Source organism: Carcharodon carcharias, chromosome 6 (genome assembly GCF_017639515.1).
Source record: "Carcharodon carcharias isolate sCarCar2 chromosome 6, sCarCar2.pri, whole genome shotgun sequence".
Classification (NCBI taxonomy): domain Eukaryota; kingdom Metazoa; phylum Chordata; class Chondrichthyes; order Lamniformes; family Lamnidae; genus Carcharodon; species Carcharodon carcharias.
In genome coordinates, this window is record NC_054472.1 from 176,862,891 (window position 1) to 176,888,991 (window position 26,101).

The following is a 26,101-nucleotide window of genomic DNA, read 5'->3' on the forward strand; positions in this document are numbered from 1 at the left end:
GATATTAGAAAACTACATTTGATATTTAAGATATAATTGAAATGGGTTATGTACAGAGGTGGATATGTAATTTCAACGTCTGAGTCTTATTTAGTAAGTACAATTAGATCTGATTCTTGGTTAAGAACTTGATACATTAGTCTCCCTTTCCTTGAAGACAATTTTCAAGCCAACTGCAAAGAGCTGGGTCTTAGCAAGAGCTAAAGACTGGTGATTTTGTTCAAATGCATTACTATGAACACTCAAGAGTAATCCTCACAAACTCAACCACCAAATGTCATCTTTTAGAGCTGTTCAAGACTGACTTTGCTAGGGCCAAAATTCAGCTTAATGATTATTTTTAACAAGATATTTCCAGTATATTAGGAAGAGTGAAGATAAAATCCCTAATTATCAAACTTTTTTGCCTTGCCAATAGATAATCAAATGAGCTACAATACCTCAATGTATGATCCTTACCTTCCTTCCTTCTCAAGCATGAAATTTGCACCCTTGAATTACAGGGTGGGAGTGTAATATCATGTGATGGATAATATATTTTTCTGTTAAGGTGGGGTAGTGCCCCCTTTTTCAGGAAAGACTGGTGCAGGTCAACAGTGTTTAATTGTTCAGGAAACTTTGCTGAGTGCCAGTGAGTTTCAGACTGCAGCTCAGCAATACCCAGCATTGGAATCACCGAAATGTGACCACTTATCTTAATATGATTCATTTTATAAGTGATTGGATTTTATTTTTTTGAAGTTGTCACATTACACATAACAGGTCCATTTCAGTAGACATTTCAGTGACTGAAATTCTTTTAAAGGTGTTAGAGTCTTGAACTCATTTGAAATGCTCTAAGGTTAACCAGTCTATGTAGAAACTAGAGTATGATAATCTACTGAATTTCCTTTTCTGACACCACTGGATACAGGATATCTGTTGCGAGTCCATTTTTGTTACCCTTCTTCCTCCCAAGTTATTAAAATGTTCCACACAAGATTATCTAATTGTTTCGGAAACCATTTCAACACTGCCTGATATCACAACAAACCATTGGCAATTCCCAGATACCAAGAGTTTAGAGTGTTACTTAACAAAGTATCTCAGCTTTGAAACTCAGGGGTGGTCGATGTTTTCAGATTTTTAACAGTTTGCCCTCCACAGATTTATTCTTTCTTTTTCCTGAAGGAGACCATGTCTTTGGTTTCTTGTATCTTCTCACTAAGAAGTTCTTTTGTTTCCTCCATTTTTTCTGAGAATCGCTCTCTGGTTTCTTCCATTCTATCCTGTAAATACTCTCTCATTGGAGGGGGTGTCGGTAAGTAACCACGTGAGCGGAGATACTTAACTGCAAAGGATGTTCCTCCCAATGTTACAGTGTACCTGGCTGGTGTGGCAAGCTATAAAAGAGAAGTAAACAAAAATATTAATCTTCGGTAATTCTAAAGATTTGTGAAGTCAGATCTTAAGGTGAAAGGCTGAAAATCACCATTAGTAAGAGATTTAAAAAAACACATCAACTCCCATTTTTGCTCAGTGTTGATAAGTGTAGAATGTAACGTTAAGAAATTTTTAGTTTTAGTTGCGGGATCAGGTACTAATTCTACAAAATTATAATTTCTTTAGAAAAACCTTCAGCTGTTTGCTCTGCAGGACTACAGTTATGATTCACCTCACTATCTGGACACTAACAGTGACAAAGTTCTTCACAGAATTGTTACAGCGCAGAAGGCTGCCATTCAGCCCATCGTGTCTGCACCAGCTCTCCAAACAAACCATTCACCTTGTACCATTCCCCTGTATCCCCGAACATACTTCTTTTTCAGAAGACAGTCTAATTCCCTTTTGAATGTCTTGATTGAACCTGCCTCCGCCATACCCTCAGGCAAAGCATTCTGACCTTAACCACTCGTTGCATGAAAGTTTTTCCTCATGTCGCTATTGCTTCTTTTGCCAATTACTTTAAATCTGTGCTCTCCGGTTCTCGATTGTTTCGCAAGTAGGAACAGTTTCTCCTTATCTACTCTGTCCAGACCATTCATGATTTTGAGAACCTCTATCAAATCTCCTCTCAGCCTTCTTCTCTCCAAGGAAAACTTCCATCTTCTCCAAACTATCTTCATAACTGAAGATCCTCATTGTTGAAACCATTCTCATGAATCTTTTCTGCACTCTCTCCAATGCCTTCACATTTTTCTAAAGTGCAATGCTCAAATTGGACGTTAATACTCCAGCTGAGGCCGAACTAGTGGCTTATACAAGTTCAACATGACCTCCTTGCTTTTGCACTCTATGCCCCTATTAATAAAGCCTAGGATAATGTATGCTTGTGGATAACGTTCACAGTCCAAGTTTCTTTTCATCTGCAAATTACTGTCACTTTTGGGCATCTACTAGAGCCTCCCTATGTGAATTATGTCATTTCCTTTTGACGGCTGGTTTGTGATGTAGAGTGACGCCAACAATGTGGGTTCAATTGCCGTAACAGCTGAAGTCATCCACGAAGGCCTGCCTTCTCAACCAAGCTGCTCTCCTGAGGTGTGATGACCTCAGGTTAAACTCACCAACAGTTGTCTCTCTCTAACGAGAGAGCAGCCTCTAGTCCTCTGGGACCATGGCGACCTTCACTTCACTTTCCTACTCATTCTTTCACAATGCAAGAACTGCATCGATCAGTATTAGACTTTATTTGCCGTTTATCTGTCCAGTCACTTACAGATTAAAATTCTTTCCAATCATACGCAGCAACAAAATAATTTAAAAAACAATTCTACAAACACAGATCACATTACTAGCAATGCAAAGCCCAGCTCAATTCAACATGTTACTCACCTTATACAAAGCATAAGCAGTCAGTGCATTTCCACCATGAGAATGACTCAAAATTTGTATTATACCCTTGGGCGCTCCAATGTACTCAAGGAATGGAACCACATTAATACCTCTGGAAATAAAAACAGAAGGTTTTTTCAGCACTTGCGTATTTTGTTTAAAAAAAGGCTATTTTACTTTAAGTGATGCCTTCACTAAATGAAAATAGCAGTAAGCTAACCACTGCAGTGAAAATACGGTACTGAACACATCTGCTCTAGCTCTTTTAAACATTTATTTCATTTGTTTCTATTGTTTTAAAAATTCTCTTCCTCTTTTTGTCTTACTGGGAAATATACATGGAAAGACAAGGATGGTCAGCTATACCTTATTTGAGTTCTCAGGACTGTGCAAGGGTCACCAGAAGATGCCAATCCCTTTAATTGGTCCCCTTTTGCGCATGGGAATGCCTGACCTACAGTAGGACAACCGACATTAAACATTTGGCACAGGCTCAGATTCTGGTGTTGTGCATCACTGATACTCCAATACACAGCTTAAAAATGAATTTCGATTGCAAAAATTATTTATAATTCTTTAATAAGTAACAGTTACTGGACATTTAATCAGACAGCCCAACTAACTAGGACATTGTCCAAAGCATGATTAATATTTGGGTTTTAATTAAAGGGGAATGTATTGAAGTAAAGAAAAAGGTGCTAAGACAACAAACAACCAGGAAATGTAAAAGCATGAGAAATGTTCATTGGGGCATGCGGCAGGGCAGCCTGAAGGTCTCTGTTTCTGGTGCCGGTTCAAAATGCAGCAGCTCCAATCCTGGGAGTAAACACCCCTGCCCTGCCCTGCCCAGAAGAATGCTGAACAATTGCAAAGAATTAAAATTCAAAATCTAGGTTTTTCTTCAAACCATAATTCTAAACAAGAAAATAAAGACCAACAATGAAGTTCTGGCAATTTTAGCTTCATAACATTAGCCCAAATTTCCATCTAATGAGAAGATGTTTCACACACACTGCATGCAATATGCATCCTCCCTCTCCCCCCTCCATGCTGCCTCCAAAACAAACACCAAGACTGTGTGTGAATACAGATCAGTTTGAATTACTAGATTTTGCTTTGCGGCATTCAGTACAGCTTCCGCACTTAAGGATCTGGTTTTATTGATATCATCCAGCAGTACCATTCTTCTAACAAATCAGTTATGCCGATTGGTACAGTGAAGGGGGAAGGAACAAAAACCTTGTAAAAAATAATTACAGATTTACTGTTACATACTATTTAATTATTTATTACATGCATTGAATGTAAATTTTTATCTATTTTATAAGTTAAAAATCTTGGGTGTAGCCAATATACAGTTTCCATATACAAACTTCACTTGGTTGTAGTCATAACTTTTAGATAATTTTTCAAATTGTAAATTTTTGTCATTATTATCCCATTTTGTTTCAGCTTTCAATGTCATGAATTGGTAAACCCATTGAATCATTCAAAATGTTTCTGTAAGCACTTTTGCCTTGCCTTTTAAAAAAATGTATATTTCAAAAAGTTCAAAGGTTTTAAACAAAACAAAAATTAAGAAAGTTACATGACACATTTTGAATCATGTGTGCTGCTGGTATATGCCAGAAGTTCAGAGAAGCTGCACATCCCCGACATTTTCCCTCTTTGGTCTGGCACATGTCAGGAGTGCCGAGTACTTTTTTCCTTAAATGCTTTAAGGCAATTTAAAAAAAAGAGGGTGTAACCGAGAGCAGAAAAAAGGGTCTTGGGAGCAGGGGTGGTGGTAGGAACACAGTAGGGGTGTAGCAATTGACAGTGAGAGAGAGGTAAGTTTCAGTTCTTTCCCTGACACATACAAGATAATGATGCCACATATCACCCTCTGCCAGCCTGCGCTCACCCTTAACTTGAACAATGAAGATCAGAATCTGCCAACATGACTGAACTATTTGTTTGTGGAAATACAAACTATACAATTTTGCTGAAAAACAGACATTGTTAAAGATTTTTCTCATCTTTGCACTCATCGGGATAATTTGCAGGAACACAATAAGAGAAAATAACAAATTTATACTGTATGAGAAGTGTGCTCATTGGTTGGCAAGTGGACTCTGATTGGTAAAGACATTGTGCCTGTTTCAGCTAAACAAAATAAGTGACAGCCATTCACTGGTTCAAGCTGCCTGGTTTAAACTTCAAACAATGTTTGGCAGTTAACTGTCAGTCACCAACAACTGGTCTGTGCTCCATGGCAATGTGTGTATTAATTTTGTCTGCAAAGAACAGGGTCCTGTATATTAGCAGATGGAAGGAACATGGGGCCTCAGTTTAATGACTTATCGGAAAGGCGGCATTTCTAACAATGCAGCACTCCCTCAGTACTGCACTAGAGCATCAACCTGGATTTTTGTGCTCAAGCTCTACAGCAGGACTTGAACCAGGAACCTTGTGACCCAGAAACAAGAATGCTAGCATCTGAGACATGGCTGACACTCAAACGGAGTGTTGCATCCAATTCTGAGAACCATATTTTAGGAAGGATGTCAAGGTTTTCGAGAGGGTGCAAAAGAGGTTTACTAGAATGGTACCAGGGATCAGGGACCAGTTATGTAAAAAGACTGTAGAAGCTGTGGTCATTCTCCCAAGAACAGAGATGTCTAAGACGGGAAGTGTCCAAAATTGTGAACAGTTTTGAGAAGAGTAAATAAGGAGAAACTGTTCCCAGTGGCAGAAAGGTCAGGAACTCAGGGGACAGAGATTTAAAAGTAATTGGCAAAAGAACTAGAGGCAATGAGGATTCTGAAAACTTAAAAAGGGCGATCAATATAACTTGTAACTTACTTCAATGCTGCATAATAGAATGCACCAAACCACATAGTGGATGTCAACAGATGCACTGGAATCATGACTTTCCCATACTGTTTGAATGTCCTCTTGAATCTTTGAAAAAGGCCTATCGAAGGGTCCTGGAGGGGATCCGTTTCCACACTTGCTGCCTCTTGATTCAGTTTTGTGTGGGAAAAGTAGGTTTTCTGAACTGACTCCGACAAGGTATCTTGCTGTGGGTCATTCCCTGGCAAAGTCTTGGGCTCCTGCCCAACGCCCTTGTGGTGTGTGGTAAATGGTTCATCCTGCAGATTTGGCCTTCTCTGTTCAGAGGCAATGACTGGACGTGATGTGTACAGGAGTTGCCCCCAGTGTGGGATAAGGAAAGGCATTTTCCCAGAGGTAGCTGTAAACAGGAGTGTGGCACATGGCCGAGCATTGCAAACTTGTTTTGAGTGCCAGAGGATGGCCTGAAGGAAATACCTCTGCATTTTTAAGTTGTCAGTCTACCAATTTCTGGCCCAGTGAAGAAAAACTGGAAAGAAAACAGGGAAGTGTTAGCGAAAAATTTCTCCCTCCTTGACTATACCACTTCTGCACACATTCCCACATTCCTAACTATCCTTTCACTGTCAATTGTTTGAGCTTGCATTTTATTTTGTATCAATAAGCCCAATCCTTTAAACTCTACAGACACATGATACATTGTACATAAAAACCTAGGCCTTAAACCCCTACAAGTACTATAAACAAGTGACAGAAGTTAATAATGAGCTTGTTTAAATGAAATAGAATCTGATTCTGATGGCTCTCCCCCATCACATTCCATAAGCTCAGGATATTCCAACCTGCTTCACTGCCAATTAATTATTCTCAAGCATGCTGTTTCTTCAGCAAACACGTCAGCCAACATGGACATAGCACTGATTCACAAGTAGCAATAAATGACCAGTCTAGCTGCTGTTCCCCTTCAATTACACCGCCCCCCTATACACCCATTTCTGACCCCCCCCAATCCCTTCCCCGACCTTTCTCCAACCGCTGCCCCTCCCCACCAAGCCCCACCCCTCTCCCTCCTCTCTCCAACTGCTGCCCCTCCCCCACTAAGCCCCACCCCTCTCCAAGCCCCCAGCACCCTACACCCACTCCGACCCCTGCCCCTCCCCCCAAAGCCACTCTGACCCACTCCCCCTCCTCTCCACCGCACCCGCCTCCCCCCCGCTTCCCCTTCCTCTCCCCCTCCCTCCACTCCCCCTCAACCTCCCCTCCCCCACACTGCTCCCCCTTCCCCCCCGCTCTACCCCTTCCCCCTCCCCCCAAACCGCTCCCCCTCCACTGCTCCCCCCACCGCTCTCCCTTCCCCCCCTCCCCCACTCTCCCCTCCCTTCCCCCTCACCACTCTCCCCCCACTCTCCCTTCCTCCTCATCACTCTCCCTTCCCCCTCCCCTCCACGACTCTCCCTTCCCCCTCACCACTCTCCCTTCCCCCTCCCCTCCCCACACTCTCCCTTCCCCCTCCCCTCCCCCCACTCTCCCTTCCCCTCCCCCCACCACTCCCCTCCCCCTCCCCCCACCACTCCCTTCCCCCTCCCCCCACCACTCCCTTCCCCCTCCCACTCTCCCTTCCCCCTCCCACTCTCCCTTCCCCCTCCCACTCTCCCTTCCCCCTCCCACTCTCCCTTCCCCCTCCCACTCTCCCTTCCCCCTCCCACTCTCCCTTCCCCCTCCCACTCTCCCTCCCTTCTCCCACTCTCCCTCCCTTCTCCCACTCTCCCTCCCTTCCCCCTCCCTTCCCCCTCCCCTCCCCCCACTCTCCCCTCCCCTCCCCCCACCACTCCCCTCTCCCCTCCACCACTCCCCTCCCCGCTCCTCTCCTCCAACACTCCCCTCCCCCCACTCCTTCGCCCTACCACTCTCCCTTCTCCCTCCCCTCTCCTCTCCCTTCCCCCCACCACTCTCCCCTCCTCTACCACACCCCCCCCACTCTACCCTCCTCCTCCCCCACTTCTCTCCCTTATCCCACCACTCTCCCCTCCTCCTCCACCACTCCCCTCCCCCCTCCACCACTCCCCTCCCCCCTCCACCACTCCCCTTCCCCTCCACCACTCCCCTTCCCCTCCACCACTCCCCTTCCCCTCCACCACTCCCCTTCCCCTCCACCACTCCCCTTCCCCTCCACCACTCCCCTCCCCCACTCCGCTCGCTCCTCTCCCCCATCACTCTCCTCCCCTCCCCCCCTACCACTCTCCTCCCCGCTCCTCCCCACCAGTCCGCTCCGCTCCCCCCCACCACTCCCCTCCCCTCTCCCCAACACCACCACTCCCCTATTCCCCTCCCCCACCACTCCCCTCCCCCTCCTCACCCCCGCCACTGCCCCTCCCCCCTCCTCACCCCCGCCACTGCCCCTCCCCCCTCCTCCCCCCCACCACTCCCCTCCCCCCTCCACCACTCCCCTCCCACCCCACCACTCCCCTCCCCCCTCCTCCCATCTCCCCTCCCCCCTCCTCCCCCCACCACTCCCCTCCCCCATTCTCCCCCCACCACTCCCCTCCCCCCTCCTCCCCCCACCACTCCCCTCCCATCTCCGCCCCACCACTCCCCTCCCCCATTCTCCCCCCACCACTCCCCTCCCCCATTCTCCCCCCACCACTCCCCTCCCATCTCCCCCCCACCACTCCCCTCCCCCCTCCTCCCCCACCACTCCCCTCCCATCTCCCCCCACCACTCCCCTCCCCCCTCCTCCCCCACCACTCCCCTCCCCCCTCCTCCCCCCACCACTCCCCTCCCCCCTCCTCCCCCCACCACTCCCCTCCCCCCTTCTCCCCCCACCACTCCCCTCCCCCCTCCTCCCCCCACCACTCCCCTCCCCCCTCCTCCCCCCACCACTCCCCTCCCCCCTCCTCCCCCCACCACTCCCCTCCCCCCTTCTCCCCCCACCACTCCCCTCCCCCCTCCTCCCCCCACCACTCCCCTCCCCCCTCCTCCCCCCACCACTCCCCTCTCCCCTCCCTCCCCTTTCCTCCCCCCCACCACTCCTCTCCCCCTTCCTCCCCCCAAACACTCCTCTCCCCCTTCCTCCCCCCAAACACTCCTCTCCCCCTTCCTCCCCCCAAACACTCCTCTCCCCCTTCCTCCCCCCAAACACTCCTCTCCCCCTTCCTCCCCCCAAACACTCCTCTCCCCATCTCCCCCCCCACTCCCCTCTCCATCTCCGTCTCCCACCCCCCACTCCCCTCTCCATCTCCGTCTCCCCCCCCCCACTCCCCTCTCCATCTCCGTCTCCCCCCCCACACTCCCCTCTCCATCTCCGTCTCCCCCCCCCCACTCCCCTCTCCATCTCCGTCTCCCGCCCCCCACTCCCCTCTCCATCTCCGTCTCCCCCCCCCCCACTCCCCTCTCCATCTCCGTCTCCCCCCCCCCACTCCCCTCTCCATCTCCGTCTCCCCCCCCCCACTCCCCTCTCCATCTCCGTCTCCCCCCCCCCACTCCCCTCTCCATCTCCGTCTCCCCCCCCCCACTCCCCTCTCCATCTCCGTCTCCCCCCCCCACTCCCCTCTCCATCTCCGTCTCCCCCCCACCACTCCCCTCTCCATCTCCGTCTCTCCCCCCCCCACTCCCCTCTCCATCTCCGTCTCCCCCCCCCCCACTCCCCTCTCCATCTCCGTCTCCCCCCCCCCCCACTCCCCTCCCCATCTCCGTCTCCCCCCCCCCCACTCTCCCCTCTCCATCTCCGTCTCCCCCCCCTCACTCCCCTCTCCATCTCCGTCTCCCCCCCCCCCACTCCCCTCTCCATCTCCGTCTCCCCCCCCCACTCCCCTCTCCATCTCCGTCTCCCCCCCCCCCACTCCCCTCTCCATCTCCGTCTCCCCCCCCACTCCCCTCTCCATCTCCGTCACCCCCCCCACACTCCCCTCTCCATCTCCGTCTCCCCCCCCACACTCCCCTCTCCATCTCCGTCTCCCCCCCCACACTCCCCTCTCCATCTCCGTCTCCCCCCCCACACTCCCCTCTCCATCTCCGTCTCCCCCCCCACACTCCCCTCTCCATCTCCGTCTCCCCCCCCACACTCCCCTCTCCATCTCCGTCTCCCCCCCCAAACTCCCCTCTCCATCTCCGTCTCCCCCCCCACACTCCCCTCTCCATCTCCGTCTCCCCCCCCACACTCCCCTCTCCATCTCCGTCTCCCCCCCCACACTCCCCTCTCCATCTCCGTCTCCCCCCCCACACTCCCCTCTCCATCTCCGTCTCCCCCCCCACACTCCCCTCTCCATCTCCCCCCCACACTCCCCTCTCCATCTCCCCCCCACTCCCCTCCCCACTCCCCTCTCCATCTCCCCCCACTCACCTCTCCATCTCCCCCCCACTCCCCTCCCCACTCCCCTCTCCATCTCCCTCCCCACTCCCCTCTCCATCTCCCCCCACTCACCTCTCCATCTCCCCCCCACTCCCCTCTCCATCTCCCCCCCACTCCCCTCTCCATCTCCCTCCCCACTCCCCTCTCCATCTCCCCCCACTCACCTCTCCATCTCCCCCCCACTCACCTCTCCATCTCCCCCCACACTCCCCTCTCCATCCCCCCCCCAAACTCCCCTCTCCATCTCCATCCCCTCCCCACACTCCCCTCTCCATCTCCCCCCCACACTCCCCTCTCCATCTCCCCCCCACACTCCCCTCTCCATCTCCCCCCCACACTCCCCTCTCCATCTCCCCCCCACACTCCCCTCTCCATCTCCCCCCCACACTCCCCTCTCCATCTCCCCCCCACACTCCCCTCTCCATCTCCCCCCCACACTCCCCTCTCCATCTCCCCCCCACACTCCCCTCTCCATCTCCCCCCCACACTCCCCTCTCCCTCTCCATCTCCCCCCCACCCCCCACATTCCCCTCCCCCCCACCACTCTCCTCCCCCCCCACCACTCTCCTCCCCCCCACCACTCTCCTCCCCCCTCCTCCCCCCACCACTCCCCTCCCCCATTCTCCCCCCACCACTCCCCTCCCCCCTCCTCCCCCCACCACTCCCCTCCCCCCTCCTCCCCCCACCACTCCCCTCCCATCTCCCCCCCACCACTCCCCTCCCATCTCCCCCCCACCACTCCCCTCCCCCATTCTCCCCCCACCACTCCCCTCCCATCTCCCCCTAACCACTCCCCTCCCCCCTCCTCCCCCACCACTCCCCTCCCATCTCCCCCCACCACTCCCCTCCCCCCTCCTCCCCCACCACTCCCCTCCACCCTCCTCCCCCCACCACTCCCCTCCCCCCTCCTCCCCCCACCACTCCCCTCCCCCCTTCTCCCCCCACCACTCCCCTCCCCCCTCCTCCCCCACCACTCCCCTCCCCCCTCCTCCCCCCACCACTCCCCTCCCCCCTCCTCCCCCCTCCTCCCCCCACCACTCCCCTCCCATCTCCCCCCCACACTCCCCTCCCATCTCCCCCCCACCACTCCCCTCCCCCATTCTCCCCCCACCACTCTCCCTCCCATCTCCCCCCCACCACTCCCCTCCCATCTCCCCCTAACCACTCCCCTCCCCCCTCCTCCCCCACCACTCCCCTCCCATCTCCCCCCACCACTCCCCTCCCCCCTCCTCCCCCACCACTCCCCTCCCCCCTCCTCCCCCCACCACTCCCCTCCCCCCTCCTCCCCCCACCACTCCCCTCCCCCCTTCTCCCCCCACCACTCCCCTCCCCCCACCTCCCCCCACCACTCCCCTCCCCCCTCCTCCCCCCACCACTCCCCTCTCCCCTCCCTCCCCTTTCCTCCCCCCCACCACTCCTCTCCCCCTTCCTCCCCCCAAACACTCCTCTCCCCCTTCCTCCCCCAAACACTCCTCTCCCCCTTCCTCCCCCCAAACACTCCTCTCCCCCTTCCTCCCCCCAAACACTCCTCTCCCCATCTCCCCCCCCCACTCCCCTCTCCATCTCCGTCTCCCCCCCCCCACTCCCCTCTCCATCTCCGTCTCCCCCCCCCCACTCCCCTCTCCATCTCCGTCTCCCCTCCCCCACTCCCCTCTCCATCTCCGTCTCCCCCCCCCCACTCCCCTCTCCATCTCCGTCTCCCCCCCCCCACTCCCCTCTCCATCTCCGTCTCCCCCCCCCCCACTCCCCTCTCCATCTCCGTCTCCCCCCCCACACTCCCCTCTCCATCTCCGTCTCCCCCCCCACACTCCCCTCTCCATCTCCGTCTCCCCCCCCCACTCCCCTCTCCATCTCCGTCTCCCCCCCCCCACTCCCCTCTCCATCTCCGTCTCCCCCCCCCCCACTCCCCTCTCCATCTCCGTCTCCCCCCCCCCCACTCCCCTCTCCATCTCCGTCTCCCCCCCCCCACTCCCCTCTCCATCTCCGTCTCCCCCCCCCCACTCCCCTCTCCATCTCCGTCTCCCCCCCCCCACTCCCCTCTCCATCTCCGTCTCCCCCCTCCCACTCCCCTCTCCATCTCCGTCTCCCCCCCCCACTCCCCTCTCCATCTCCGTCTCCCCCCCCCCACTCCCCTCTCCATCTCCGTCTCCCCCCCCCACTCCCCTCTCCATCTCCGTCTCCCCCCCACCACTCCCCTCTCCATCTCCGTCTCTCCCCCCCCCACTCCCCTCTCCATCTCCGTCTCCCCCCCACCACTCCCCTCTCCATCTCCCCCCACTCCCCTCCCCACTCCCCTCTCCATCTCCCCCCACTCACCTCTCCATCTCCCCCCCACTCCCCTCCCCACTCCCCTCTCCATCTCCCTCCCCACTCCCCTCTCCATCTCCCTCCACTCACCTCTCCATCTCCCCCCCACTCCCCTCTCCATCTCCCCCCCACTCCCCTCTCCATCTCCCTCCCCACTCCCCTCTCCATCTCCCCCCACTCACCTCTCCATCTCCCCCCACACTCCCCTCTCCATCCCCCCCCCAAACTCCCCTCTCCATCTCCATCCCCTCCCCACACTCCCCTCTCCATCTCCCCCCCACACTCCCCTCTCCATCTCCCCCCCACACTCCCCTCTCCATCTCCCCCCCACACTCCCCTCTCCATCTCCCCCCCACACTCCCCTCTCCATCTCCCCCCCACACTCCCCTCTCCATCTCCCCCCCACACTCCCCTCTCCATCTCCCCCCCACACTCCCCTCTCCATCTCCCCCCCACACTCCCCTCTCCCTCTCCATCTCCCCCCCACCCCCCACATTCCCCTCCCCCCCACCACTCTCCTCCCCCCCCACCACTTTCCTCCCCCCCACCACTCTCCTCCCCCCCACCCCGCCATTCCCCTTCCCCCTCATCCACTCCCCTCCCACCCCACCACTCCCCTCCCCCCTCCTCCCCCCACCACTCCCCTCCCCCATTCTCCCCCCACCACTCCCCTCCCCCCTCCTCCCCCCACCACTCCCCTCCCCCCTCCTCCCCCCACCACTCCCCTCCCATCTCCCCCCCACCACTCCCCTCCCCCATTCTCCCCCCACCACTCCCCTCCCATCTCCCCCTAACCACTCCCCTCCCCCCTCCTCCCCCACCACTCCCCTCCCATCTCCCCCCACCACTCCCCTCCCCCCTCCTCCCCCACCACTCCCCTCCCCCCTCCTCCCCCACCACTCCCCTCCCCCCTCCTCCCCCCACCACTCCCCTCCCCCCTTCTCCCCCCACCACTCCCCTCCCCCCTCCTCCCCCCACCACTCCCCTCCCCCCTCCTCCCCCCACCACTCCCCTCCCCCCTCCTCCCCCCACCACTCCCCTCCCATCTCCCCCCACCACTCCCCTCCCCCCTCCTCCCCCACCACTCCCTCCCCCCTCCTCCCCCCACCACTCCCCTCCCCCCTCCTCCCCCCACCACTCCCCTCCCCCCTTCTCCCCCCACCACTCCCCTCCCCCCACCTCCCCCCACCACTCCCCTCCCCCCTCCTCCCCCCACCACTCCCCTCTACCCTCCATCCCCTTTCCTCCCCCCCACCACTCCTCTCCCCCTTCCTCCCCCCAAACACTCCTCTCCCCCTTCCTCCCCCCAAACACTCCTCTCCCCCTTCCTCCCCCCAAACACTCCTCTCCCCCTTCCTCCCCCCAAACACTCCTCTCCCCATCTCCCCCCCCCACTCCCCTCTCCATCTCCGTCTCCCCCCCCCCACTCCCCTCTCCATCTCCGTCTCCCCCCCCCACTCCCCTCTCCATCTCCGTCTCCCCCCCCCCCACTCCCCTCTCCATCTCCGTCTCCCCTCCCCCACTCCCCTCTCCATCTCCGTCTCCCCCCCCCCCCACTCCCCTCTCCATCTCCGTCTCCCCCCCCCCCACTCCCCTCTCCATCTCCGTCTCCCCCCCCCCACTCCCCTCTCCATCTCCGTCTCCCCCCACACACTCCCCTCTCCATCTCCGTCTCCCCCCCCACACTCCCCTCTCCATCTCCGTCTCCCCCCCCCACTCCCCTCTCCATCTCCGTCTCCCCCCCCCCACTCCCCTCTCCATCTCCGTCTCCCCCCCCCCACTCCCCTCTCCATCTCCGTCTCCCCCCCCCCCACTCCCCTCTCCATCTCCGTCTCCCCCCCCCCACTCCCCTCTCCATCTCCGTCTCCCCCCCCCCACTCCCCTCTCCATCTCCGTCTCCCCCCCCCACTCCCCTCTCCATCTCCGTCTCCCCCCCCACCACTCCCCTCTCCATCTCCGTCTCCCCCCCCCACTCCCCTCTCCATCTCCCCCCCCCACTCCCCTCTCCATCTCCGTCTCCCCCCCCCACTCCCCTCTCCATCTCCGTCTCCCCCCCCCACTCCCCTCTCCATCTCCGTCTCCCCCCCCCACTCCCCTCTCCATCTCCGTCTCCCCCCCCCCACTCCCCTCTCCATCTCCGTCTCCCCCCCCCACTCCCTCTCCATCTCCGTCTCCCCCCCCACTCCCCTCTCCATCTCCGTCTCCCCCCCACACTCCCCTCTCCATCTCCGTCTCCCCCCCCCACACTCCCCTCTCCATCTCCGTCTCCCCCCCCACACTCCCCTCTCCATCTCCGTCTCCCCCCCCACACTCCCCTCTCCATCTCCGTCTCCCCCCCCACACTCCCCTCTCCATCTCCGTCTCCCCCCCCACACTCCCCTCTCCATCTCCGTCTCCCCCCCCACACTCCCCTCTCCATCTCCGTCTCCCCCCCCACACTCCCCTCTCCATCTCCGTCTCCCCCCCCACACTCCCCTCTCCATCTCCGTCTCCCCCCCCACACTCCCCTCTCCATCTCCGTCTCCCCCCCCACACTCCCCTCTCCATCTCCGTCTCCCCCCCCACACTCCCCTCTCCATCTCCGTCTCCCCCCCCACACTCCCCTCTCCATCTCCGTCTCCCCCCCCACACTCCCCTCTCCATCTCCGTCTCCCCCCCCACACTCCCCTCTCCATCTCCGTCTCCCCCCCCACACTCCCCTCTCCATCTCCGTCTCCCCCCCCACACTCCCCTCTCCATCTCCGTCTCCCCCCCCACACTCCCCTCTCCATCTCCGTCTCCCCCCCCACACTCCCCTCTCCATCTCCGTCTCCCCCCCCACACTCCCCTCTCCATCTCCGTCTCCCCCCCCACACTCCCCTCTCCATCTCCGTCTCCCCCCCCACACTCCCCTCTCCATCTCCGTCTCCCCCCCCACCCTCCCCTCTCCATCTCCGTCTCCCCCCCCACACTCCCCTCTCCATCTCCGTCTCCCCCCCCACACTCCCCTCTCCATCTCCCCCCCCACACTCCCCTCTCCATCTCCCCCCCCACACTCCCCTCTCCATCTCCCCCCCACACTCCCCTCTCCATCTCCCCCCCACACTCCCCTCTCCATCTCCCCCCCACACTCCCCTCTCCATCTCCCCCCCACACTCCCCTCTCCATCTCCCCCCCACACTCCCCTCTCCATCTCCCCCCCACACTCCCCTCTCCATCTCCCCCCCACACTCCCCTCTCCATCTCCCCCCCACACTCCCCTCTCCATCTCCCCCCCACACTCCCCTCTCCATCTCCCCCCACACTCCCCTCTCCATCTCCCCCCCACACTCCCCTCTCCATCTCCCCCCCACACTCCCCTCTCCATCTCCCCCCCACACTCCCCTCTCCATCTCCCCCCCACACTCCCCTCTCCATCTCCCCCCCACACTCCCCTCTCCATCTCCCCCCCACACTCCCCTCTCCATCTCCCCCCCACACTCCCCTCTCCATCTCCCCCCCACACTCCCTCTCCATCTCCCCCCCACACTCCCCTCTCCATCTCCCCCCCACACTCCCCTCTCCATCTCCCCCCCAACTCCCCTCCCCACTCCCCTCTCCATCTCCCCCCACTCACCTCTCCATCTCCCCCCCACTCCCCTCCCCACTCCCCTCTCCATCTCCCTCCCCACTCCCCTCCCCATCTCCCCCCACTCACCTCTCCATCTCCCCCCCACTCCCCTCTCCATCTCCCCCCCACTCCCCTCTCCATCTCCCTCCCCACTCCCCTCTCCATCTCCCTCCCCACTCCCCTCTCCATCTCCCCCCACTCACCTCTCCATCTCCCCCCCACTCACCTCTCCATCTCCCCCCCACTCACCTCTCCATCTCCCCCCACACTCCCCTCTCCATCCCCCCCCCAAACTCCCCTCTCCATCTCCCCCACACTCCCCTCTCCATCTCCATCTCCCCCCCACACTCCCCTCTCCATCTCCCCCCCACACTCCCCTCTCCATCTCCCCCCCACACTCCCCTCTCCATCTCCCCCCCACACTCCCCTCTCCATCTCCCCCCCACACTCCCCTCTCCATCTCCCCCCCACACTCCCCTCTCCATCTCCCCCCCACACTCCCCTCTCCATCTCCCCCCCACACTCCCCTCTCCATCTCCCCCCCACACTCCCCTCTCCATCTCCCCCCCACACTCCCCTCTCCCTCTCCATCTCCCCCCCACCCCCCACATTCCCCTCCCCCCCACCACTCTCCTCCCCCCCACCACTCTCCTCCCCCCCACCCCCCCATTCCCCTTCCCCTCATCCACTCCCCTCCCCCCCGCCACTCCCCTCCCGCCTCCTACCCCCACCACTCCCCTCCCGCCTCCTACCCCCACCACTCACCTCCCCCCTCCTCCCCCCCACCACTCCCCTCCCGCCTCCTCCCCCCCACCACTCCCCTCCCGCCTCCTACCCCCACCACTCCCCTCCCGCCTCCTACCCCCACCACTCCCCTCCCGCCTCCTACCCCCACCATTCCCCTCCCCCACCATTCCCCTTCCCCCCCACCACTCCCCTCCCCGCATTCCCCTCCCCCCCATTCCTTCCCCACCACTCCCCTCCCCCTCCTCCCCCCCACCACTCCCTTCTCCCATCTCCCCCCCCACCACTCCCATATCTCCCTCTCCGCCCCCCCACCACTCCCTTCTCCCATCTCCCCCCCAACCACTCCCATATCTCCCCCTCCGCCCCCCCACCACTCCCTTCTCCCATCTCCCCCCAACCACTCCCCTATCTCCCCCTCCGCCCCCACCACTCCCCTCTCCCCCCCCCGGCTCCCCTCTCCCACCTCCCCCCGACTCCCTCCTCCCTCACCACTCCCCTCTAGATCTCCCCCCCACTCCCCTCTCCATCTCCCCCCACTCACCTCTCCATCTCCCCCCCACTCCCCTCCCCACTCCCCTTTCCATCTCCCTCCCCACTCCCCTCTCCATCTCCCCCCACTCACCTCTCCATCTCCCCCCCACTCACCTCTCCATCTCCCCCCCACTCACCTCTCCATCTCCCCCCCACTCACCTCTCCATCTCCCCCCACACTCACCTCTCCATCTCCCCCCACACTCCCCTCTCCATCTCCATCCCCCCCCCAAACTCCCCTCTCCATCTCCATCCCACCCCCACACTCCCCTCTCCATCTCCAACCCCCCCCACACTCCCCTCTCCATCTCCATCCCCCCCCCACACTCCCCTCTCCATCTCCATCCCCCCCCCACACTCCCCTCTCCATCTCCATCCCCCCCCCCACACTCCCCTCTCCATCTCCATCCCCCCCCACACTCCCCTCTCCATCTCCATCCCCCCCCACACTCCCCTCTCCATCTCCATCCCCCCCCCCCACACTCCCCTCTCCATCTCCATCCCCCCCCCACACTCCCCTCTCCATCTCCATCCCCCCCCACACTCCCCTCTCCATCTCCATCCCCCCCCCACACTCCCCTCTCCATCTCCATCCCCCCCCACACTCCCCTCTCCATCTCCATCCCCCCACCACACTCCCCTCTCCATCTCCATCCCCCCCCCACACTCCCCTATCCATCTCCATCCCCCCCCCCACACTCCCCTCTCCATCTCCATTCCCCCCCCCACACTCCCCTCTCCATCTCCATCCCCCCCCCACACTCCCCTCTCCATCTCCATCCCCCCCCCACACTCCCCTCTCCATCTCCATCCCCCCCCCATACTCCCCTCTCCATCTCCGTCTCTCCCCCCCCCACTCCCCTCTCCATCTCCGTCTCCCCCCCACACTCCCCTCTCCATCTCCGTCTCCCCCCCACACTCCCCTCTCCATCTCCGTCTCCCCCCCACACTCCCCTCTCCATCTCCGTCTCCTCCCCACACTCCCCTCTCCATCTCCGTCTCCCCCCCACACTCCCCTCTCCATCTCCGTCTCCCCCCCACACTCCCCTCTCCATCTCCGTCTCCCCCCCCACACTCCCCTCTCCATCTCCGTCTCCCCCCCCACACTCCCCTCTCCATCTCCGTCTCCCCCCCACACTCCCCTCTCCATCTCCGTCTCCCCCCCCACACTCCCCTCTCCATCTCCGTCTCCCCCCCCACACTCCCCTCTCCATCTCCGTCTCCCCCCCCACACTCCCCTCTCCATCTCCCCCCCCACACTCCCCTCTCCATCTCCCTCCCCCCCACACTCCCCTCTCCATCTCCGTCTCCCCCCCCACACTCCCCTCTCCATCTCCGTCTCCCCCCCACACTCCCCTCTCCATCTCCGTCTCCCCCCCCACACTCCCCTCTCCATCTCCGTCTCCCCCCCCACACTCCCCTCTCCATCTCCGTCTCCCCCCCCACACTCCCCTCTCCATCTCCGTCTCCCCCCCCACACTCCCCTCTCCATCTCCGTCTCCCCCCCACACTCCCCTCTCCATCTCCGTCTCCCCCCCACACTCCCCTCTCCATCTCCCCCCCACACTCCCCTCTCCATCTCCCCCCCACACTCCCCTCTCCATCTCCCCCCCACACTCCCCTCTCCATCTCCCCCCCACACTCCCCTCTCCATCTCCCCCCCACACTCCCCTCTCCATCTCCCCCCCACACTCCCCTCTCCATCTCCCCCCCACACTCCCCTCTCCATCTCCCCCCCACACTCCCCTCTCCATCTCCCCCCCACACTCCCCTCTCCATCTCCCCCCACACTCCCCCTCTCCATCTCCCCCCACACTCCCCTCTCCATCTCCCCCCACACTCCCCTCTCCATCTCCCCCCCACACTCCCCTCTCCATCTCCCCCCCACACTCCCCTCTCCATCTCCCCCCCACACTCCCCTCTCCATCTCCCCCCCACACTCCCCTCTCCATCTCCCCCCCACACTCCCCTCTCCATCTCCCCCCCACACTCCCCTCTCCATCTCCCCCCCACACTCCCCTCTCCATCTCCCCCCCACACTCCCCTCTCCATCTCCCCCCCCACACTCCCCTCTCCATCTCCCCCCCACACTCCCCTCTCCATCTCCCCCCCACACTCCCCTCTCCATCTCCCCCCACACTCCCCTCTCCATCTCCCCCCCACACTCCCCTCTCCATCTCCCCCCACACTCCCTCTCCATCTCCCCCCACACTCCCCTCTCCATCTCCCCCCCACACTCCCCTCTCCATCTCCCCCCCACACTCCCCTCTCCATCTCCCCCCCACACTCCCCTCTCCATCTCCCCCCCACACTCCCCTCTCCATCTCCCCCCCACACTCCCCTCTCCATCTCCCCCCACACTCCCCTCTCCATCTCCCCCCCACACTCCCCTCTCCATCTCCCCCCCACACTCCCCTCTCCATCTCCCCCCCACACTCCCCTCTCCATCTCCCCCCCACACTCCCCTCTCCATCTCCCCCCCACACTCCCCTCTCCATCTCCCCCCACACTCCCCTCTCCATCTCCCCCCACACTCCCCTCTCCATCTCCCCCCCACACTCCCCTCTCCATCTCCCCCCCACACTCCCCTCTCCATCTCCCCCCCACACTCCCCTCTCCATCTCCCCCCCACACTCCCCTCTCCATCTCCCCCCCACACTCCCCTCTCCATCTCCCCCCCACACTCCCCTCTCCATCTCCCCCCCACACTCCCCTCTCCTTCTCCCCCCCACACTCCCCTCTCCATCTCCCCCCCACACTCCCCTCTCCATCTCCCCCCCACACTCCCCTCTCCATCTCCCCCCCACACTCCCCTCTCCATCTCCCCCCCACACTCCCCTCTCCATCTCCCCCCCACACTCCCCTCTCCATCTCCCCCCCACACTCCCCTCTCCATCTCCCCCCCACACTCCCCTCTCCATCTCCCCCCCACTCCCCTCCCCACTCCCCTCTCCATCTCCCCCCACTCACCTCTCCATCTCCCCCCCACTCCCCTCCCCACTCCCCTCTCCATCTCCCTCCCCACTCCCCTCTCCATCTCCCCCCACTCACCTCTCCATCTCCCCCCCACTCCCCTCTCCATCTCCCCCCCACTCCCCTCTCCATCTCCCTCCCCACTCCCCTCTCCATCTCCCCCCACTCACCTCTCCATCTCCCCCCCACTCACCTCTCCATCTCCCCCCCACTCACCTCTCCATCTCCCCCCACACTCCCCTCTCCATCCCCCCCCCAAACTCCCCTCTCCATCTCCATCCCCCCCCACACTCCCCTCTCCATCTCCCCCCCACACTCCCCTCTCCATCTCCCCCCCACACTCCCCTCTCCATCTCCCCCCCACACTCCCCTCTCCATCTCCCCCCCACACTCCCCTCTCCATCTCCCCCCCACACTCCCCTCTCCATCTCCCCCCCACACTCCCCTCTCCATCTCCCCCCCACACTCCCCTCTCCCTCTCCATCTCCCCCCCACCCCCCACATTCCCCTCCCCCCCACCACTCTCCTCCCCCCCACCCCCCCATTCCCCTTCCCCCTCATCCACTCCCCTCCCCCCCGCCACTCCCCTCCCGCCTCCTACCCCCACCACTCCCCTCCCGCCTCCTACCCCCACCACTCACCTCCCCCCTCCTCCCCCCCACCACTCCCCTCCCGCCTCCTCCCCCCCACCACTCCCCTCCCGCCTCCTACCCCCACCACTCCCCTCCCGCCTCCTACCCCCACCACTCCCCTCCCGCCTCCTACCCCCACCATTCCCCTCCCCCACCATTCCCCTTCCCCTCCACCACTCCCCTCCCCCCATTCCCCTCCCCCCCATTCCTTCCCCACCACTCCCCTCCCCCTCCTCCCCCCCACCACTCCCTTCTCCCATCTCCCCCCCCCACCACTCCCATATCTCCCTCTCCGCCCCCCCACCACTCCCTTCTCCCATCTCCCCCCCAACCACTCCCATATCTCCCCCTCCGCCCCCCCACCACTCCCTTCTCGCATCTCCCCCCCAACCACTCCCCTATCTCCCCCTCCGCCCCCACCACTCCCCTCTCCCCCCCCCGGCTCCCCTCTCCCACCTCCCCCCGACTCCCTCCTCCCTCACCACTCCCCTCTAGATCTCCCCCCCACTCCCCTCTCCATCTCCCCCCACTCACCTCTCCATCTCCCCCCCACTCCCCTCCCCACTCCCCTTTCCATCTCCCTCCCCACTCCCCTCTCCATCTCCCCCCACTCACCTCTCCATCTCCCCCCCACTCACCTCTCCATCTCCCCCCCACTCACCTCTCCATCTCCCCCCACACTCACCTCTCCATCTCCCCCCACACTCCCCTCTCCATCTCCATCCCCCCCCCAAACTCCCCTCTCCATCTCCATCCCCCCCCCACACTCCCCTCTCCATCTCCATTCCCCCCCCACACTCCCCTCTCCATCTCCATCCCCCCCCCATACTCCCCTCTCCATCTCCATTCCCCCCCCACACTCCCCTCTCCATCTCCATCCCCCCCCACACTCCCCTCTCCATCTCCATCCCCCCCCACACTCCCCTCTCCATCTCCATCCCCCCCCCAAACTCCCCTCTCCATCTCCATCCCACCCCCACACTCCCCTCTCCATCTCCAACCCCCCCCACACTCCCCTCTCCATCTCCATCCCCCCCCCACACTCCCCTCTCCATCTCCATCCCCCCCCCACACTCCCCTCTCCATCTCCATCCCCCCCCCACACTCCCCTCTCCATCTCCATTCCCCCCCCCACACTCCCCTCTCCATCTCCATCCCCCCCCCATACTCCCCTCTCCATCTCCATTCCCCCCCCACACTCCCCTCTCCATCTCCATCCCCCCCCACACTCCCCTCTCCATCTCCATCCCCCCCCACACTCCCCTCTCCATCTCTATCCCCCCCCCACACTCCCGTCTCCATCTCCCCCCCACACTCCCCTCTCCACCTCCCCCCCACACTCCCCTCTCCACCTCCCCCCCACACTCCCCTCTCCACCTCCCCCCCACACTCCCCTCTCCACCTACCCCCCCACACTCCCCTCTCCACCTACCCCCCCACACTCCCCTCTCCACCTCCCCCCCACACTCCCCTCTCCATCTCCCGCCCACACTCCCCTCCCCCCCACCACTCTCCTCCCCCCCACCCCCCCATTCCCCTTCCCCCTCATCCACTCCCCTCCCCCCCACCACTCCCCTCCCCCCCACCACTCCCCTCCCCCCTCCTCCCCCCCACCACTCCCCTCCCGCCTCCTACCCCCACCACTCCCCTCCCGCCTCCTACCCCCACCACTCCCCTCCCGCCTCCTACCCCCACCACTCCCCTCCCGCCTCCACCACTCCCCTCCCCCCCCACCACTCCCCTCCCCCACCATTCCTTCCCCACCACTCCCCTCCCCCTCCTCCCCCCAATTCCTTCCCCACCACTCCCCTCCCCCTCCTCCCCCCCAACACTCCCTTCTCCCATCTCCCCCCCCACCACTCCCATATCTCCCCCTCCGCCCCCCCACCACTCCCTTCTCCCATCTCCCCCCAACCACTCCCCTATCTCCCCCTCCGCCCCCACCACTCCCCTCTGCCCCCCCCGCTCCCCTCTCCCACCTCCCCCCGACTCCCTCCTCCCCCACCACTCCCCTCTAGATCTCCCCCCCACTCCCCTCTCCATCTCCCCCCACTCACCTCTCCATCTCCCCCCCAACTCCCCTCTCCATCTCCCCCCCAACTCCCCTCTCCATCTCCCCCCCAACTCCCCTCTCCATCTCCCCCCCAACTCCCCTCTCCATCTCCCCCCCAACTCCCCTCTCCATCTCCCCCCAACTCCCCTCTCCATCTCCCCCCAACTCCCCTCTCCATCTCCCCCCACACTCCCCTCTCCATCTCCCCCCACACTCCCCTCTCCATCTCCCCCCACACTCCCCTCTCCATCTCCCCCCCCACTCCCCTCTCCATCTCCGTCTCCCCCCCACACTCCCCTCTCCATCTCCGTCTCCCCCCCACACTCCCCTCTCCATCTCCGTCTCCCCCCCACACTCCCCTCTCCATCTCCATTCCCCCCCCACACTCCCCTCTCCATCTCCGTCTCCCCCCCACACTCCCCTCTCCATCTCCCCCCCCACTCCCCTCTCCATCTCCGTCTCCCCCCCACACTCCCCTCTCCATCTCCGTCTCCCCCCCACACTCCCCTCTCCATCTCCATCCCACACTCCCCTCTCCATCTCCATCCCCCTCCACACTCCCCTCTCCATCTCCATCCACCCCCCACACTCCCCTCTCCATCTCCATCCCCCCTCAACACTCCCCTCTCCATCTCCATCCCCCCCCCACACTCCCCTCTCCATCTCCATCCCCCAACCACACTCCCCTCTCCATCTCCATCCCCCCCCCACACTCCCCTCTCCATCTCCATCCCCCCCCCCACACTCCCCTCTCCATCTCCATCCCCCCCCCACACTCCCCTCTCCATCTCCATCCCCCCCCCACACTCCCCTCTCCATCTCCATCCCCCCCCCACACTCCCCTCTCCATCTCCATCCCCCCCCCACACTCCCCTCTCCATCTCCATCCCCCCCCCACACTCCCCTCTCCATCTCCATCCCCCCCCCATACTCCCCTCTCCATCTCCATTCCCCCCCCACACTCCCCTCTCCATCTCTACCCCCCCCCACACTCCCCTCTCCATCTCCATCCCCCCCCCACACTCCCCTCTCCATCTCCATCCCCCCCCACACTCCCCTCTCCATCTCCCCCCCACACTCCCCTCTCCACCTCCCCCCCACACTCCCCTCTCCACCTCCCCCCCACACTCCCCTCTCCACCTACCCCCCCACACTCCCCTCTCCACCTACCCCCCCACACTCCCCTCTCCACCTACCCCCCCACACTCCCCTCTCCACCTCCCCCCCACGCTCCCCTCTCCATCTCCCGCCCACACTCCCCTCCCCCCCACCACTCTCCTCCCCCCCACCCCCCCATTCCCCTTCCCCCTCATCCACTCCCCTCCCCCCCACCAGTCCCCTCCCCCCCACCACTCCCCTCCCCCCTCCTCCCCCCCACCACTCCCCTCCCGCCTCCTACCCCCACCACTCCCCTCCCGCCTCCTACCCCCACCACTCCCCTCCCGCCTCCACCACTCCCCTCCCCCCTCCACCACTCCCCTCCCCCCTCCACCACTCCCCTCCCCCCCACCACTCCCCTCCCGCCTCCTACCCCCACCACTCCCCTCCCCCACCACCACTCCCCTCCCCCCCCACCACTCCCCTCCCCCACCATTCCTTCCCCACCACTCCCCTCCCCCTCCTCCCCCCAATTCCTTCCCCACCACTCCCCTCCCCCTCCTCCCCCCCAACACTCCCTTCTCCCATCTCCCCCCCCACCACTCCCATATCTCCCCCTCCGCCCCCCCACCACTCCCTTCTCCCATCTCCCCCCCAACCACTCCCCTATCTCCCCCTCCGCCCCCACCACTCCCCTCTGCCCCCCCCGCTCCCCTCTCCCACCTCCCCCGACTCCCTCCTCCCCCACCACTCCCCTCTAGATCTCCCCCCCACTCCCCTCTCCATCTCCCCCCACTCCCCTCTCCATCTCCCCCCCAACTCCCCTCTCCATCTCCCCCCACACTCCCCTCTCCATCTCCCCCCACACTCCCCTCTCCATCTCCCCCCCCACTCCCCTCTCCATCTCCCCCCCCACTCCCCTCTCCATCTCCCCCCCCACTCCCCTCTCCATCTCCCCCCCCACTCCCCTCTCCATCTCCCCCCCAACTCCCCTCTCCATCTCCCCCCCCACTCCCCTCTCCATCTCCCCCCCCACTCCCCTCTCCATCTCCCCCCCCACTCTCCATCTCCCCCCCCACTCCCCTCTCCATCTCCCCCCCCACTCCCCTCTCCATCTCCCCCCCACTCCCCTCTCCATCTCCCCCCCCACTCCCCTCTCCATCCCCTCCCCACACTCCCCTCTCCATCTCCCCCCCCACTCCCCTCTCCATCTCCCCCCCACACTCCCCTCTCCATCTCCCCCCCACACTCCCCTCTCCATCTCCCCCCCACACTCCCCTCTCCATCTCCCCCCCACACTCCCCTCTCCATCTCCCCCCCACACTCCCCTCTCCATCTCCCCCCCACACTCCCCTCTCCATCTCCCCCCCACACTCCCCTCTCCATCTCCCCCCCCACACTCCCCTCTCCATCTCCCCCCCACACTCCCCTCTCCATCTCCCCCCCACACTCCCCTCTCCCTCCCCCCCTCCCCCAGCCCCCCCACTCCCCTCTCCCTCCCTCCCAGCCCCCCCACTCCCTTGTCCCTCCTCCCCCCCATCTACTCCCCCCCTACTCCCCCCCCCACTCCCCTCTCCCTCCCCCCCTCCCCCCCACTCCCTTGTCCCTCCTCCCCCCCATCTACTCCCCCCCTACTCCCCCCCCCCCACTCCCCTCTCCCTCCCCCCCCTCCCCCCCCACTCCCTTGTCCCTCCTCCCCCCCATCTACTCCCCCCCTACTCCCCCCCCCCACTCCCCTCTCCCTCCCCCCCTCCCCCCCCACTCCCCTCTCCCTCCCCCCCACTCCCCTCTCCCTCCCCCCCACTCCCCTCCCCCCTCTCCCTCCCCCCCACCCCCCCACTCCCTTGTCCCTCCTCCCCCCCATCTACTCCCCCCCCTACTCCCCCTCACCACTCCCCTCCCCTCACCACTCCCCTCCCCTCCTAACCGCGCTGCTGAGGCGGTCCGGACCCGGCTGCCTCACTCGGGCCTCGGTTACTCCTTCAGCTCCTGAGCAGCCACTAACCTTCCCGCCCGCGTTTCTCACCCCGGTATTCGATCCGTCCTGGGGAGCGGTCGCTTGGGTGAGGGGAGTCTTGTTTACTTGCGTCTCCCCCCAACCCCGCGGCCGCCACCTGCGCCTGCGCCTCCACTCACAGCCGCCTTTGCTGCGAGCTAGCGCCGAGCGTCAGGTC

At 61.9% G+C, this 26,101-nt stretch overlaps 1 protein-coding gene across 2 annotated transcripts; it reads right to left on the reverse strand.

Annotated features, from left to right (window-relative positions):
- Positions 1–704: 704 nt before the first annotated feature.
- fam210aa (family with sequence similarity 210 member Aa) lies at positions 705–26,099 on the reverse strand. 2 transcript variants are annotated; one of them, XM_041189120.1, is made up of 4 exons: positions 25,954–26,099; positions 5,659–6,178; positions 2,815–2,926; positions 705–1,382 (listed from the first exon to the last, which is right to left on the reverse strand). In XM_041189120.1, exons 2-4 carry the CDS (start codon positions 6,132–6,134, stop codon positions 1,149–1,151), a joined length of 822 nt encoding a protein of 273 aa, XP_041045054.1. In that variant the 5' UTR covers positions 6,135–6,178; positions 25,954–26,099; the 3' UTR covers positions 705–1,148. The 2 variants fall into 2 exon arrangements, with proteins under 2 accessions (XP_041045054.1, XP_041045057.1); XM_041189123.1 differs by having other exon boundaries at positions 25,933–26,089.
- Positions 26,100–26,101: the final 2 nt, after the last annotated feature.